General features: G+C 46.9%; 1 protein-coding gene across 1 annotated transcript; it reads left to right on the top strand.

Annotated features, from left to right (window-relative positions):
* The first annotated feature begins 10,665 nt into the window (after positions 1-10,665).
* Positions 10,666-13,467, top strand: SSTR4 (somatostatin receptor 4). The gene is made up of 2 exons (XM_060646495.3): positions 10,666-11,331; positions 11,528-13,467. The coding sequence occupies exon 2, from the start codon at positions 11,612-11,614 to the stop codon at positions 12,773-12,775; it is 1,164 nt and encodes a 387-aa protein (XP_060502478.1). The 5' UTR covers positions 10,666-11,331; positions 11,528-11,611; the 3' UTR covers positions 12,776-13,467.
* Positions 13,468-17,253: the final 3,786 nt, after the last annotated feature.

The following is a 17,253-nucleotide window of genomic DNA, read 5'->3' as shown; positions in this document are numbered from 1 at the left end:
CAATGCTATGAAACTGGAAATCAACCACAAGAAAAAACTTGGAAAGGTAACAGATACTTGGAGACTGAAGAGCATCTTACTAAAGAATGAAGGGGCTAACCAAGAAGTTAAAGAGGAAATTAAAAAGTATATGGAAGCCAATGAAAATGATAACACCACAACCGCAAACCTCTGGGATGCAGCAAAGGTGGTCATAAGAGGAAAGTCTATAGCAATCCAGGCCTTCCTAAAGAAGGAAGAAAGATCTCAGATACACAACCTAACCTTACACCTTAAGGAGCTGGAAAAAGAACAGCAAATAAAACCCAAAACCAGCAGAAGACAGGAAATAATAAAGATTAGAGCAGAAATTAATGCTATTGAAACCAAAAAACAGTAGAACAGATCAATGAAACCAGAAGCTGGTTCTTTGAAAGAATTAACAAAATTGATAAACCACTATCCAGTTTGATCAAGAAGAAAAAGGAAAGGACCCAAATAAATAAAATAAAGAATGAAAGAGGAGAGATCACAACCCCACACAGAAATAAAAACAATAATAAGAGAATATTATGAGCAATTATATGCCAATAAAATGGGTAATCTGGAAGAAATGGACAAATTCCTAGAAACATATATACTACCAAAACTGAAACAGGAAGAAATAGAAAATTTGAACAGACCCATAACCAGTAAGGAAATTGAATTAGTAATCAAAACTCTGCCAAAAAAACAAGAGTCCAGGGCCAGATGGCTTTCCAGGGGAACTTTACCAAACATTGAAGGAAGAGATAACACCTATTCTCTTGAAACTGTTATAAAAAATAGAAATGGAAGGAAAACTACCAAACTCTTTCTATGAAGCCAGCATTACCTTGATTCCAAAACCAGGCAGAGACCCCACTAAAAAGGAGAACTATAGACCAATTTCCCTGATGAACATGGATGCAAAAATCCTCAACAAGATATTAGCCAACAGGATCCAACAATACAGTAAAAACAATTATTCACCATGACCAAGTGAGATTTATACCTGGGATGCAGGGCTGGTTCAATATCCCAGAATAATTAACGTGATTCATCACATCAATAAAAGAAAGGACAAGAACCATATGAACCTCTCAATAGACGCAGAGAAAGCATTTGACAAAATACAGCATCCTTTCTTGATAAAAACCCTCAAGAAAGTCAGGATAGAAGGATCGTACCTCAAGATCATAAAAGCCATATACAAAAGACCCAACACTATTATCATCCTCAATTGGGAAAAACTGAGAGCTTTCCCCCTAAGGTCAGGAACAAGACAGGGATGTCTACTCTCGCCACTGTTATTCAACATAGTATTGGAAGCATTAGCCTCTGCAATCAGACAACACAAAGAAATAAAAGGCATCCAAATCATCCAGGAGGAGGTAAAACTTTCACTCTTAGCAGATGACATGATAGTCTATATGGAAAAACGCAAAATATTCCACCCCAAAAAACTGTTAGAAATGATTCATGAAATCAGCAAAGTTGCAGGATATAAAATCAATGCACAGAAATCGGTTGCATTCCTATACACCAACAATGAAGTGACAGAAAGGGAAATCAAGGAATTGATGCTATTTACAGTTGCACCAAAGCCCATAAAATACCTAGGAATAAATCTAACCAAAGAGGTGAAAAATCTATACACTGAAAAGTATAGAAAGCTTGTGAAAGAAATTGAAGAAGACACAAAAAAGGTGGAAAAATATTCCATGCTCCTGGATAGGAAGAACAAATATTGTTAAAATGTCTATACTGCCCAAAGCAATATACATATTCAATGCAATCCCTATCAAAATAACACCAGCGTTCTTCACAGAGCTAAAACAAATAATCCTAAAATTTGTATGGAACCAGAAAAGACCCTGAATAGGCAAAGCGATCTTGAAAAAGGAAACCAAAGCAGGAGGCATCACAATCCCAGCTGTCAAGCTATACTACAAAGCTGTAATCATCAAGACAGTATGGTACTGGCACAAGAACAGACACTCAGATCAATGGAACAGAATAGAGAACCCAGAAATGGACCCACAGACGTATGGGCAACTAATCTTTGACAAAGCAGGAAAGAATATCCAATGGAATAAAGACAGTCTCTTCAGCAAGTGGTGCTGGGAAAAGTGGACAGCGACACGCAGAAGAATGAACGCAGACCACTTTTTACACCATACACAAAAATAAACTCAAAATGGATGAAAAGACCTAAATGTAAGACAAGAAGCTATCAAAATCCTCGAGAAGAAAGCAAGCAAAGAGCTCTTTGATCTTGCCCGCAGCAACTTCTTACTCAACACATCTCTGGAGGCAAGGGAAACAAAAGCAAAAATGAACTACTGAGACCTCATCAAAATAAAAAGCTTCTGCACAGCTAAGGAAACAATCAGCAAAACTAAAAGGCAACCGACAGAATGGGAGAAGATATTCACAAATGACATATCAGATAAAGGGTTAGTATCCAAAATCTATAAAGAACATACCAAACTCAACACCCAAAAAACAAATAATCCAGTGACGAAATGGGCAAAAGACATGAATAGACACCTGTCCAAAGAAGACATCCAGATGGCCAACTGACACATGAAAAAATGCTCAACATCACTCATCATCAGGGAAATACAAATCAAAACCACAATGAGATACCACCTTAGCCAGAATGGCTAACATTAACAGCTCAGGCAACAACAGATGTTGGTGAGGAGGCGGAGAAAGAGTATCTCTTTTGTATTGTTGGTGGGAATTCAAGCTGGTGCAGCCACTCTGGAAAACAGTATAGAGGTTCTTCAAAAAACTAAAAATAGAACTACCCTACGACCCAGAAATTGCACTACTAGGCATTTATCTAAGGGGTACAGCTGTGCTGTTTTGAAGGGACACATGCACCGCCATGTTTATAGCAGCACTATTAACAATAGCCAAAGTATGGAAAGAGCCCAAATTTCCACTGATGGATGAATGCATAAAAAAGATATGGTATATATATATATATATATATATATATATATATATATATATATACACAATGGAGTATTACTTGGCAATCAAAAAGAATGAAATCTTGCCATTTGCAACTACATGGATGGAACTGGAGGGTATTATGCTAAGGAAATTAGCCAGCCATAGAAAGACAAAAATCATTTGACTTCACTTATTTGAGGACTTTAAGAGACAAAACAGACAAACATAAGGGAAGGGAAACAAAAATAATATAAAAACAGGGAGGGGACAAAACAGAAGAGACTCATAAATATGGAGAACAAATTGAGGGTTGTTGGAGGGGTTGTGGGAGGGGGGATGGGCTAAATGTGTAAAGGGCACTAAGGAATCTACTCCTGATATCATTGTTTCACTACATGCTAACTAATTTGGATGTATATTTAAAAAAATAAAAAAACAAAATTAAAAAAAAAAAAAAAGAACCAGGCAACTGATTGAGATGCTAATTCTGCACAAAACAATGTGTGGTGTACCAAAAAAGCAAAACCCCATTTCTATCTATGATCAAGGAGCTCTTTCAGCTTCTAAATAGATTTGTGGATATTTTTATTATGAGTCTATTTTTAAATACACACATTATAGCCTGAACACTGGGAAGGCACTTTTCCATGTATTGATTCCTATGTCAATCAATTGGGAGAGAATTTGAATTTCTAAAAATGTCCTAGGGGCAAATCATTTTTCAAATGCTTGTCTAGTCTTCCTGGAAAGGTGGGAGAAGAACAGGAAAGGCTACTTCTTGCCACAGTAAAGAAGATGTCTAGGAACAGAATGTCTGAATTAATCACCTGGTTCCTGTGACAGTGACACTTAATGATAAGTGCTGAGGATATATTAGCATTTTATAAATAAAAAAACCACTTGTAACTGACATAAATGCCTGATAACGTTATTATCCCATTATCTCATATGATGAGGTAAGCAACTCTTGTGTTCATATCCTAGAGATGAGAAACTCAGGCTTAGAAAGGTCAGTGACTGGCCCAAGGATAATGGGCTAGAATGCTTCTGGTTGAAAGTAACAGAATATGCATCTGAAAACACTAAAACAACAACAATGTGCATTACTTTGCATAAAAAGAAGTTCAGTGGGAGCAGGTCCAGAGTTGGTTGACTCATTAGCTCTCACTACTGTCAAGTACCCTAGTTCTTTCTTGCTTCCTGCCTTACCATCTTCAACATACTGGCTCTCATATCAGATAAGCTTTTTACCTCATCATCACTAAGTGGCTGCAGCCCCTCCAAACACTATATCCCTGCCAGACAATAGCCAAAACTTTCCCAGAAGTTGCCCCTGCAACTTCAATAATGTACCCTCATATCTCTTTGGCCAGAGGAAAAGCATATGCCCATGCCCAAACAAATCACAGATTCTGAGGAGAACCTGAGTACATTTAAAGTGGAGTCCTAAGCAAAATCAGAGATCTATACATAAGGAAGAGGAAGTAGTGGTATTTGGGAGGCATATAACCATGGCTGAAACTTTGTCAGAACCAGACTGGAATTGTGGGGACTAAAGGCCCTACATTTAAATTCTAATGCTATATTTTTCATGACAATGGAATGTTCTAGATTTCCACTGTTCTGTATGGTGGCCACATGTGACTATTTAGCACTTGAAACATAGTTAATGTGACTAAGGGATTGAATTGAATTTTTTTACAAGTTTAATTCAAAGAGACACATGGGTCTAGTGACCATGCGGGAACAGCACATTAACAGCATTGCTGGGGCATCCAATAGGGTTCTAACGCTGGAGAAATATAATGTGACACAAATGTAACTTACATTTTCCAATAGTTGCATTAAAAAAGGTAAAAAGGAACAGGTAAAATTCATTTTATAATATGTTTGACTTTACTTTCATATCTAAAATATTATTTCAACATGTAATCAATAAAACATATTAACGTGATGTTTTACATTCTTTTGTTCACCCTCAGTCTTTGGGATCTGATGTGTCTTTTACACTTAGCACATCTCTACATTTCAGGTGTTCAGGAGCCGTGTGGCCAAGGTAGTCTAGAGATTTCAGAGCATTCATGCCAAATGATCTTTCCTGATACTGGTTCACCACTCTAGGAGGACAAGAAAGTGAGGCTCAGAAAGGCTATGCCAGTGGCTCTCAGACTTGAAGGTTGTCATAGACCCCTAGAGCTCTGGTGAGCACTGTGGCTGGTCCCACCTTCCGTGTTTGTGATTCTGCAGGTCCAGGATGTGCACTTCTCATAGGTAGTGCGGGTGCTGCTTGTCCCGGGTCCTCTTGAAGCAACAGTGCTCTAAACAAACCTCCCACACTCACACCTGTGATGAACAAAGCATTCAGAACGAAACCCATGTTTTGTCTTCCAGTTCATTCTCTTCTACATGCAGAGTGATGAGACCAGGATGCTGGGACAGCTGGAAACAACTCCCAGACAACAGAACAGCGCTCAAGGCGCTCAATTTCCTTGATCCAAACAATTGACAGCAGAGTCTGGACACATCATATGGATATTACATAAACATTGTTCCTATCCCAGACTTGTGCCCTTCTCGTGCCGACTTTCTGCTTAGCTCATATGATTTCAGGCTTACTTTCTTTCGAGAAAATCATTGAATAAGTAATAAATTCTTAAAGGAATTCCTTGCCCTCATATTTAATGTCTTTGGGGTGGAGTGGGGATGTATTATCATCACATTGTCCACATATCACTAGAGTTCAGATGGGAATCTGAAGAAGAGGCAATTATGTAAATCACTTCTGACAATGCCATTCACTCAGCCCCTGGTAAATTATGCTTTAGTATACTCAGCAGAAGCTATCAAAGCCCAGCTGAGATCCTGAGAGCTCTTCAGATGATTTTCTAATCAGCAGGTGACAGAAGTGGCTCTCGGGACGATAGTCCTCATACTGCTGAAGGTCAAGTCTCTTCAAGGTGCACTGCTATTTGCAGAAGAAGCTGTTCTTGCAGACCTGCTGCCCAGATGCTTGGAGGCCAGATGACTCCTGACCAGCGGGGCACACCTGAAGTGTGGAAATAGAGGAGGTAGTCACATTGCCCACAAAGGAGCTGTTCCCCCTGGCTCGAGGAGGGGCTGTGAGGCCCCCACTTCACCCTCTCAGCTGTCACTCACACTGAGAAACTCCAGGTGCCTACCAGCTACTGGGGCCAGCCATACCCATGGGTGGCCCTATCGCGACCTGGAGGAGAGAGAAGGACCCTCAGATCCAGCCCAAACCCAGCCCTTTGCTGCTTATAACTATGTACAGGTGAGCAATTTGGGTCTGATGCCAGACATTGAATCAACAGACCCAAAATAGGCCCCTCATATATACATCCTACAGCAAAGGGACAGGTGAGCTAAAAAAAAAAACAGCTTATAAATGCACTTTGTTTCCCCCGCTTTTACTCAGCATGAATGTTGCACTCTGTTTTCTCTCCCTCTGTAGATATGTCGCTGGTCCCCTTCAGTGGCATATTTAGTGCCTTGGGAGAGGACAGCTATGGGGTCCCAACCGCCCCAGCCTAATCCCATCTGGTATCCAGCAGGTTACCCCTTGCCCCTCTTGAGCTGTCTGTTTCTCTGTGCAGAGGGGTCTCTGGTTTCCTGGATGCTTCTTTTGACCTGTCCCTTCAGACTCCCTGGAGGCCCAGTGATTTCCACACACTGTGGCCCCCAGGCTGCCTGTCTCTTATGGTTCCATTTAATTGAGCGATGCATCAATCTGGAGAGCCTTTAAAATATTCAGATGCTTGAGTCCCCCTCCAAACCAGATGACTCAGAGTGTGTGGGAATGGGGCCCAGGCATCCGTGGTTGTAAATTTTCCCAGGGGTGCCAACCTGCAGCAGAGGGTGCCTGGCTATCAGGGAAGTGAGCTCCCAGAAGCTGAGGATCCTGTGCCAGATCCTGTGTCCTGGGCTCCAGTGGGATGGGACCTTCTCTTTTCTGCCAGTCTGAGCATGTTTGTGCCTGGTTTTTGACACCCCAGCAGCACACATGTTCCATGAGTGATGCCTGCGCCTTCCGGCTCACCGATGCTAACAGAGGGGGTCCTCTGCTTAATGTCAGAAAAACCAGATGTGCCCAGGAGCTTTGAGCTACCAAGCACCAGAGACTTCAGATGGAATATTAATAATAATAAACATATTATTAATAATAAACATATAGTGTTTATTGGAGCCAGACCCTGTTGTAACTGCTTCACATATGTCAACCTGTTCAGTCCCCACAACAGCCCATCTGTGGTAGGACTAGAATTAAGGCCACTTTACAGGGGAGGAAGTAGAGAAACAGAGAGGTTGAGTAACTTGCCCAAGGTCACATAACTGGCAAGCAATGAGCTGGGACTCAGATCAAAGCAGTCACATTATGTTATGCTGCCTCCCAAAACGTCTGCCATTCAAGAATTAACCCCTCCACCCCACACTGTCAGCTCAAACACAAATCCTAGTAGCTCAGCCTCATGACCTTCTTGACTTGGAAGAAGAACCTCCATATCAGACCTCAATTTCTAAACCTGTTCTAGTCCATCATATTTTACCATTATGATGATGCTGCAGTGAAGGCAGTGATTCTTGGTATAAACTCAATCTTGTTGTCATCATTATGGCAATTTTTCAAAAGCTAAGATACTCTCTTCAATCCCTGAACCCCACTCCCAACCTAGGCCTGGGGTTTGAGGCCAGATGGAACTTGAGAGCAAAGTAGAGAAATGGGATGGGCATGAAAGTGTTCATCTCAGGATGAGCTGAATATGACCTAGGTGCACATGTCTCTCCAGAGCCATCTCAGGAGGGGGTTCAGCACTGTGAGTGCTCATTCTCTCAAGAATTCACTGTTGCGTGAGTGGTCCACACTTCAAATGCTTCTCTGATCCTTCCCTAAATATAGAAGTCTGGAGAGAGTATTTTTGGAAATGGTATGATTCCCTGCTCTTGGTCTTGGATGCATAGACATTTCAATTTAATCTTCAATATCTCCTGGTGTTGTCAGTGAAATGCACACCTCACCTTTACCACTGCAAACCCTTTCCCTATGATGCTCTGGGGAGATGTGTGACAGCCCCTTAGAAGTTAATCTGGTGCTTCACAAACTTTATTTTCTGCCACTTAAAGTGGCAATTCAAAAGTTAAATTGGAGAGTCCCTCATAATCAGGGGATCCTTGTCCTGGTTTGCCTGGAAGAGTCAGGTGTCATGCTGTTGGTCAGCACAACTGCTAATAGAGCTTCCTTTCACTCCCAGGGGAATCTGGTTTGAGCATAACCCATCATTAAGGTGTGAGTCAAAGCAGAATAAAGGTCAGGCTGTGTCTGCAAAGCTTGCTCTTTTGGGTCATTTGCACAAAGTTGGGATAGAAGTAATGCTCTCCCCATGTGTCTTAGGATTGTTTTCAATACAGGTTAGATATAAAAACACTGTTAGTAGAAACCGATACATCTGACAATAAAACCTATAATAATAATTAATGGGGGAGTGTGTCAGTGGCCTCCACCACCCCCTTGACCCTTTACCCTCTGAAGGGAACTAACCAGTGGAACATCAGACAACAACGTGGGGCCAAGTGGGAGCAGGCAGACCTTCTCTTTAGTCTCATCACACAGAGAGGGTTAGAAAAATAAATAACCTTGACAGCTGACACTCACTGAGTGCTGATGACGGCCAGGTACTCCCCTAGTTACCATAGGTATGCCAAAGGTAATGGGTCCTCATGGCGCCTTACCAAATAATTACTACCATTACACCCACTTTCCAGATGTGGAAACAGGCACAAAGAGATGGAGGGACTTGCCTAAGGCTGCATATCTGGGAGGAGGTGAAGCTGTATTTGAACCAGGCAGCCTAGTTTCAAGGTCAAGATGCCACAGTGCCGAGCCTACCTGCCCTGTGTGTACCTAGAATGCACCAGTGTGCCCTCTCTGCTTGCCGCTGCAGCAGTCCTGGCACAAACATGCAGCTCTTGCTTGTGCTGTTCCAAATGCTCCAAAGGCTCTTTGTGTAAACCTCACAGACCTGGACCCCCAGGCCACCCTCTGTCATGGTAAGGAAGCCATGCAGACCCCAACTCTGACCCTGACAGTTGCTTATACACACTCCCAGCTTCTCCACCTCCTCAGATGACGGCCCTAGGCCTCCTCCAGGCACACAAGGCATACCTTATCATCACCCACTACATTCTGCTCCCCTGCCAGGCATCCAGTGCTGCTGCCACTTCGCAGTCCATTCCCCAGGCCCCCAGCAGCATCTGCTCTGCCAGCTTCTCTCTCTGAAGTACACCTTCATCCTCACTATCATGCTCTTTGTCTCCTTCTTTGCCACCACCCTTTCCCTGTGATCCCAGGCACTTTCCAGTATGTTTCCAATGTGGGGCGGTGGTGAAAATATAAGCTTTCCAAGGCCCTGCACACAGTAGGCCATCATCCCATACTAAGACAACATATGCAACCATGCTTCGCAGGGGACTCATACTCTCCACTAGCATTTGTTGAAGGAATGAATGAATGAATGAATGATCAGTCTCCCTGACTTCTGGACTCCAGAAATGCTGGGTTTGGGTGTCCCCAGTGCTACATGCAGCACACTCATAATGTGGGCTGTTTTCTAAAACCGCAGAAAACAGCAATACATATTTACCTTATTAAATGCTAGCTTGGTTTGCTGTGAATTGTATGTCTGCATGAGGGGAGAGAGGGCAGAGCCAGGAAAGGTTAGGAGAAAAACTCTCCAAAGTAGAGGTGGGAAAGATCCCAAGGGCTCACGTGCTAGGCAAGACACCAGGAAATATTCAGAGATGAGAGGGGGCTGGGCATTAAATGGACAGAGAGAATGATGGTAGAGGGGTATCCAGGCGTGCAGAACAGCTGTGGGACACCTCCCCTATTGGGCCTTGAGGGGAATCATTTAAAGATTTCCCCCAGTGTCCAGGACTAAAAAGAAAAGCCCCTGTACTTCTCCCCCCACCCAAATCTTGGGTTTCTGTCACCCCCCCCAAACACCTGCACCCTAGAATGGCAAAGCCACCATCTCTTTCCCCATAAGAATCTCTCCCTTAGAGACAATGAGGAAAATGAGAGCAGAGGAAAGAACAGACTACTGTAAAGAGTGTCCATAAAGGGGAGGAGGGTTGCTAAGACAAATCTTTTATTATTTTTTAATTTTTTTAAGACAAATCTTTTAAAGGAACCATTTGGGTGGCAGAAACTAGGGACAGAGATTAGACTCAGCCACTATGTTGCACAGGGGCTGATCACCGGTCCCTCCCCTCTCCCCCCCACCCCCCACCAAATCCTGGATAAATGGCAGTCAGACCTCTGACAGGTCACCTCTAGCTGGCCTTAATCATCCCGACACCTCCCCTCTGCAGCTGCTCCAGCCATCCAGCATAGGAGATGGGACCCCACCTCTGGCACTGGGTAGCCACTTCCAGATGCATCAAAGACATTTCAGGAGTGTGCTGAAGGGAGGCTCAAGGAGGCCACTGGCCTGCAGAGGTGGTGTTCCAAAGGGCCAGCATTTCCCTGCCGATTATCTTCCAAGACAAATCCCCACTTCACTAATTGTGCTGTGCCCTGTGCCTGACCAGTAGGGCCAGGGTTGTGACACTGCCTGCTGGATCCCCAGACCCGGACTGTAGCCCAGAATCATCCAGCTCAAGGGTGTCAACTTGCACTCTCTGGAGTTTGGGAGAAGGAGGGAATCCAGCCCCGGACACCGACCTTTCCAGAGCACCCTTTCCCAGGCACCTTTCAGAGACCTCAGTGGAGACGCCTCAGAAGTCAGCCAGCTTGGCATAGGCTTTGCGGCGTCTGGCTCTGGGGCTAGCTGCCGCTGTCGGTGCTGCCCCGCGCGATGAGCATCGGACGCAGAGGCTGGCCTTCTTTTGTGGCATCTCTCCTCCTCTGTGGATCCTCCTCAGTGCCTCCTCCTCTGGCATCTCCGTTCCCGGCGCCCACCCACCTCCATCCTACAGAAATCTCACTGAAAAGGTCCTGGGATTTGCGATTGCGCGGAGTGAAGGGAGGGGGCGACTGGGACCCGGGCAGACCGGGAATTCACAGCGACGCCTTTGGGAGCTTCAGGTTCCGCTTCTAGGAAATGAGTTTAATGATGGGAGTTTAATAATGAAGACCCTTCAGGTCTTCGAGAAGATCATAGGGGCAGGGGGGCGCGGTGGAGAGGGGGAGGATGCCAAGCGCCCAGCTAAGGGCTCTGCACGGTCAGCATAGTCGCTACCACCCCAGGGCCGCGTTACCCAAACGGAGGACTCTGGGACCCCTAGCCCCGCGGCTGCAGAGGGCAGAGCAGGGGAGTGGGAGGCCAAAGGTCAGACAAGACAGGATCTGAGGTGAGCAGCTGAGGGGGCGGGAGGTCCAGCTGGGGCTCTGGACGACCTGTGGCGGGGTTGGATCCCAGGCGGGGGCGCGGAGGTGGGCAGGCCGGGCGGGGCGCGCGGGCGCTGGGACTGGGGTGCGGAGGGCGCGCGGCGCGGGATTGGCGGGCGCTCCCCGCGGGGCCCACCGCAGGCTTTTCAGGCGGAGCAGGCAGAGGCGCACGCACCTGCACCGGAGTCCCAGGGCAAGTACTCTCCACCGCGCTCCCGCCGCCCCGGACGGGCACCCCTGGGCATGAGCGCCCCCCCGACGCTGCCCCCAGAGGGCGAGGAAGAGCTCGAGACAGCCTGGTCCCCTGCGGTCAACGCCAGCTGCGCCCCTGCTGAGGAGGAGGCAGCGGCGGGGACCGGGGACGCAGGGGCACCGGGCATGGTCGCCATCCAGTGCATCTACGCGCTGGTGTGCTTGGTGGGCCTGGTGGGCAACGCCCTGGTCATCTTCGTGATCCTCCGCTACGCCAAGATGAAGACGGCCACCAACATCTACCTGCTCAACCTGGCCATCGCGGACGAGCTCTTCATGTTGAGCGTGCCCTTCGTGGCCTCGTCAGCCGCCCTGCGTCACTGGCCCTTCGGGTCTGTGCTGTGCCGCGCGGTGCTCAGTGTGGACGGCCTCAACATGTTCACCAGCGTCTTCTGTCTGACGGTGCTCAGCGTGGACCGCTACATCGCCGTGGTGCACCCTCTGCGCGCCGCCACCTACCGGAGGCCCAGCGTGGCCAAGCTCATCAACTTGGGCGTGTGGCTGGCATCCTTGCTGGTCACCCTGCCCATCGCCATCTTCGCTGACACCAAGCCGGCTCGGGGCGGCCAAGCCGTGGCCTGCAACCTGCATTGGCCGCACCCCGCCTGGTCGGCGGTCTTTGTGATCTATACTTTCCTGCTGGGCTTCCTGCTGCCCGTTCTGGCCATTGGCCTGTGCTACCTCCTCATCGTGGGCAAGATGCGGGCGGTGGCACTGAGGGCCGGCTGGCAGCAGCGCAGGCGCTCAGAAAAGAAGATCACGTGGCTGGTGCTCACGGTGGTAGCCGTCTTTGTGCTCTGCTGGATGCCTTTCTACGTGGTGCAGCTGCTAAACCTGTTCGTGACCAGCCTTGATGCCACAGTCAACCATGTGTCCCTCATCCTCAGCTACGCCAACAGCTGTGCCAACCCTATCCTCTATGGCTTCCTCTCAGACAACTTCCGCCGTTCCTTCCAGCGGGTTCTCTGCCTGCGCTGCTGCCTCTTGGATGTCGCAGGTGGTGCTGAGGAAGAGCCCCTGGACTACTATGCCACTGCTGTCAAGAGTAGAGGTGGGGCAGGGTGGATATGCCCCCCACTCCCCTGTCAGCAGGAGCCCTTACGACCAGAACCCAGCCGCAAGCTGGTCCCTCTTACCAAGACCACCACCTTCTGAAGAGCCCTTTCACCTCCTCCCCAGCCTGGCCACCTGTAAGGGAGTCTGTGCTACCCTGACACCCCAGCAGACTGCCTGTCCTAGATGCTCATCTAAGAGCCACCACCTGTTCCCACCACAGCCACAGCCACCTTTTCCCAGCAGTCTATGGGTCAGCCCCAAGAGCATCAAAGCTCCTTTCCTTTGTTCTGTCCTCAGGACTCTGGTTTCTAGGGGGGGTACCTCCATGGGGGTAGGACTCCTCTGACCACCAGTCCATGATGTTAATTATTCCTGGATCTTTGACTAGTTTCCGAGGGGTGGGAAGCAGGGGGATGCCAGGCAGGAATGGCCATCTGCATATGACGTGTTACAGAATCTCTGCCTTGGAGAGGGCTGTCCAGAGGGTGGAGGCAGCCTGTGCCCTTGGTCTCTGCAGACTCTGCCTGTGGTGGAGACATAGCATGTTCGAAAAGGGAAGGGAGGAAGGAAGATGCCTCCAAGCACACCATTGGCTTCCATTCCTGGGATCTTTTCTAACTGAAATTGATGCATGACAGCCTGGGGCACCTCCAGGCCCAGTGCCTGCTTGCAGTCAGAAATGTCACTCCAGTTTTCTGGGGCTAGCATCAGGCTTCCTGTGAGTAGGAAAGGTTTGGAAAGTCATGATCTGGGATTTGTTATGAGGCACAAAACCAGGTCAGTAATAATAATAATAATAATAATAAAGCAGAAAGGATGAATCTCATCTAGCTCCTATGGTGTGATTTTTTGCCTTGACCCTTTGTCATGAGAACATGAGACCTCATTAAGTTGACCAGTTTATACCGCAGTGGTGAGTGGGAGGGAACTGGAGGTGGGAGGGAAGAGACCAGAGAATGCAGATGGAAATCAGCCCAGATTTTGGATAGAGGAGGCAGCTCTGTCACCCACTGTTAAAAAAAAAAAAAAAATCGCAATTCAGTAAAACACCAGCCAGATGTACATAATAAACATATCTAGGCTGAACATGGTAAACAGCTGTAACTTCTTGCCTAATGTTAACCCAAGGATAAATTAGCTTTTCCCAAAGGAAAAAGTCAGCTTATGAGAGCTTTAATCCTGTTTTCTGTGAATAAATCCTTGCAATGCTTCTGTAGGGGCCTGGAGTGAAAACATGCAATTAAACATATGTGAACAGCTGTGTGGGAGACTCCGCTTGGCTGAGCAAAGCAAAACACCCTTCTGGGTTTGGCCGGCCCATCCCGGTGCAGAAAGGAAGATACTCAGGGAGGGAGGTGAGGACAGCTGGAGAGAGAGCCCCTCTGCTCTTCAAATGGGGTCAGCCTTGCAGCTTCCTAGCAGGAGGGCTTCAAGAGAAAATACAAGGGACCTGCCAGCCTAGCAGAACTTGCCTGACTTGAGCCCTTTGGGGCAGTCAGCAGGCATCCCCAGGTGGGCACAGAGGGCTTCTAGGAGGCTAAAGAAGATTGAGGAGGGCAGAGCAAGGCCCAGGGAGATGCTCTGCTTCCACCATGGGCAGGGGCTCCTCTCTGAGGAGGAAACAGAACAGGGCTCTTCCCTGAAGTGTTAGGGCCAAAACCAGAGTCTTACTTGATATGAGCAGGTGCCTTGTGTATGAGAACCAGGCAAGAGAGCTGATTTCTGGTCCTAGATATAAACATTGTGTGATCCAGGCAAGTGACTGAATGCTAGGGTCCTCAGAGTTCTGTCTGTAATATCACGAGGTCTTCCAGTGTCGGCACACTGTGACAGAGAACTCACCGTATGCTCTTTTCCATGTGGCTATAGAATCTAGCTTCTTCCCTACTGAATGAAAAACAGAAAGCCTTACCTACATTGTGTTGGGGCATATAACCATTGGATCCTTACTCCTCTACATGGCCAGCCAGCAGTATGATCTGTAGGCGGTAATTAGTGTTGATCCAAGTGTGTCTCATAGGGCTGGGTGGGTGAGGTAGAGATGAAGGCCATTAGGGTCTGCACATTGGGGTGGTCTACATCTGTCTGAGAGAGAAAATGTGTAGCCAATCTGTATTGCATCCCAGAGACATGGCTGTGGTTTGGGAGCTCCAAACTAAGGTGCAAGAACTCCTTGAACTCACAAACATGTGTGCACACATGCACACACATGCATGCATGTAAACACACAGACATCAATTGTCCCAAACCTATCATACCCACTAGAGTTGCCTTGGGCATCTGGAGTAAGCCAGTGCTGGTGTTGGCTGGCCTTGTGTAACCATAATTTCCTAGAAGTCTTTAAAACTTAATTATTTCTTTGTTCCCCAGTGCCTGGCAGCATGCAGCAGTGTGGTCACTCAGTAAATGTGGTGGAGGGGCCACTGGAAAAGATCTGACATGGGCGTGGGCTGCTGGGCTTTTGCCCCCTCTTGGGTGGGGGGCTACGGTCCTTGTCTTCAGTGTCCAACAATGATTCACACCAGGCCAACTCTCTGATGAGCAAGACGGAGCACTGACCAGGAGTCTTGGCAACACTGGGCTGGGCTGAGTATTTGAAAATGCAATGTTTTTAACTTAGTTGGTGATGGCTGAAGTAGAGGTAGCCTTAGGTGATGAAAGGAAAAATCCCTGAGAGGCAGGGGCCCTCCATTGGCCAAGCCAGCCAGCAGTGAATGCTATAATTTCTCTGAGCCACAGTTTCTCACATGAAATATGCACAAAGCAGGGTGTGGGTTTTGAGTTCTTCTCAGCTGTAAACTGCCTTTTCAAAAGCACTGAAGAGGCATGCTGAGGCAGTGGGAGGGTGAAAGACAGCATTCTTCTATGCTTAGTGCTTTCTCTATCCCTTGTTAAAAATTAGCATTAATGCTGCCCCTGACCTGGGAGTCATAAATCACGCAGTGGAGGGACAGGCTAGGGGTGGAGAGTGTGCTGCTGGCCAGTGTCTTCCTCAGCTGCAGAGCCTTCTCACTTCTTGGTGATTAGCAACTCAGCACCCACAAAGTATCCCGGGCATTTGTTGGGGGACACATTTAGAGCCCACCAACAGTGGTAGTTAGCATCAACCCTGAGGCCTTTGTTAACAGCTGATTACATGAACCCCTCAGGTTCCTGAGCAGAAAATTTGCAGAATTTGTGAATTAAAGTCAGAGATAGAAGTAGCTGGGGTCCTGAGAGCTTTTCACATTACACATTTCACCTGCCTCAGAGGTCAGCCATGAAGACATGCAGGCAGGCTCTGGCCTGAGTCTTGCTTCTACTGACCATAACAGCTTTTGGCTTCAAAGTGAATGAAAATGTTTTTTACCTGGGTAGAAACAGCCTTCAGACACCCCTCAATCAGTGAACTTGCTTTGCATTTTAAAGCTGTCTTTAACTTACTGTTCAGTGACAAGCCAGGTGTTTATTTTCTCCAGATGATTGTAAAATGATATTTGAACATGACAGGTGATCACTCATTGGAATTCTTGCCCAACCTGTCAGCTCTATGTCATTGAACAAAGATACATACTATTTTCATTTTTTCTTTAAATTCTTGGCTTCACTTTCATTAAAAACAGCATACCTAGCACTCCTTAGGTGCCAAAGGCTGATATCAAAGGAAAAAAACAAAAAAAAAAAAAGTATGTTTCTGCTGTGCTATTCAGAAACCAGACATGGAAGACTGACCAGTGGCTAGGCAAATTCCTATAAATTTGAGTTTCAAAGCTCTTCTCTGACATCCCTGTCTCTCACTACCCCTTACCCAAAGCATGCAACAGAAAAGCCTCAGATTCCTTAAGCACAAATATCAGAGTGCTAAGGCACTGTCCTTGAAGCTCTGCTTTGTGGAGGTGTGTGCTGGGAGTGTGCATCAGACAGCACTCTGAGTGCTGCTTCTGGCAGCTTCGAGGTAAGATGGGGAGTCTCCACAGACAGCACCCGTGTCCTCATGAAGCTTGGAGCTTAGAGGCAAAAGATGAGCCCTCATCAGAGAACCACAGAAATGACAGTACAATTTTAAGCTTAAATAAGAACACACAGGAATGGACTCTGGTTTCTATGAGATGATATACTAAGAGAACCTGACATCGTCATAGGGTAGATTTCCCCCGGAAGGTTGCTGGAGATGACATCCTCATAAAGATGAGTGGGAATCAGCCAGGAGAAGAAGGGGTGGAGTGGAAAGTGCAAAGGGCTCAAGGCACAGCATGTGCAAAGGACCTGTGATGGTAAGCACTGAAGATGACAAAGATGACTGGAACAGAGGACGGATGATGCCCAGTCAGCAACAGGCACTAGGAGACAGACCAGCAGTGCCTCATAAGTCCCCTTGAGGATTTAGGACCATGCCACATCACAGCAGTGGCAGACTTTAATGAGAGGGTCAGGTCAACCTGGCAAAGAAACCCATTAAGGAGTCTTGAGTCCTTGTAAAGTTTGGACACTTGTACCCTCCATTTTTCAGTGCGAGGCTGGCAGGTAGAATGTGTTCTTTCCATTTCAACAGTCATCAACTTTTTTCAACAGAAAGGCAGAGTTCCCAATCCTATGAA

Source organism: Panthera onca, chromosome A3 (genome assembly GCF_046562875.1).
Source record: "Panthera onca isolate mPanOnc1 chromosome A3, mPanOnc1 haplotype 2, whole genome shotgun sequence".
In the NCBI taxonomy this organism is placed as follows: domain Eukaryota; kingdom Metazoa; phylum Chordata; class Mammalia; order Carnivora; family Felidae; genus Panthera; species Panthera onca.
This window is presented reverse-complemented; position numbering and strand designations above follow the sequence as displayed.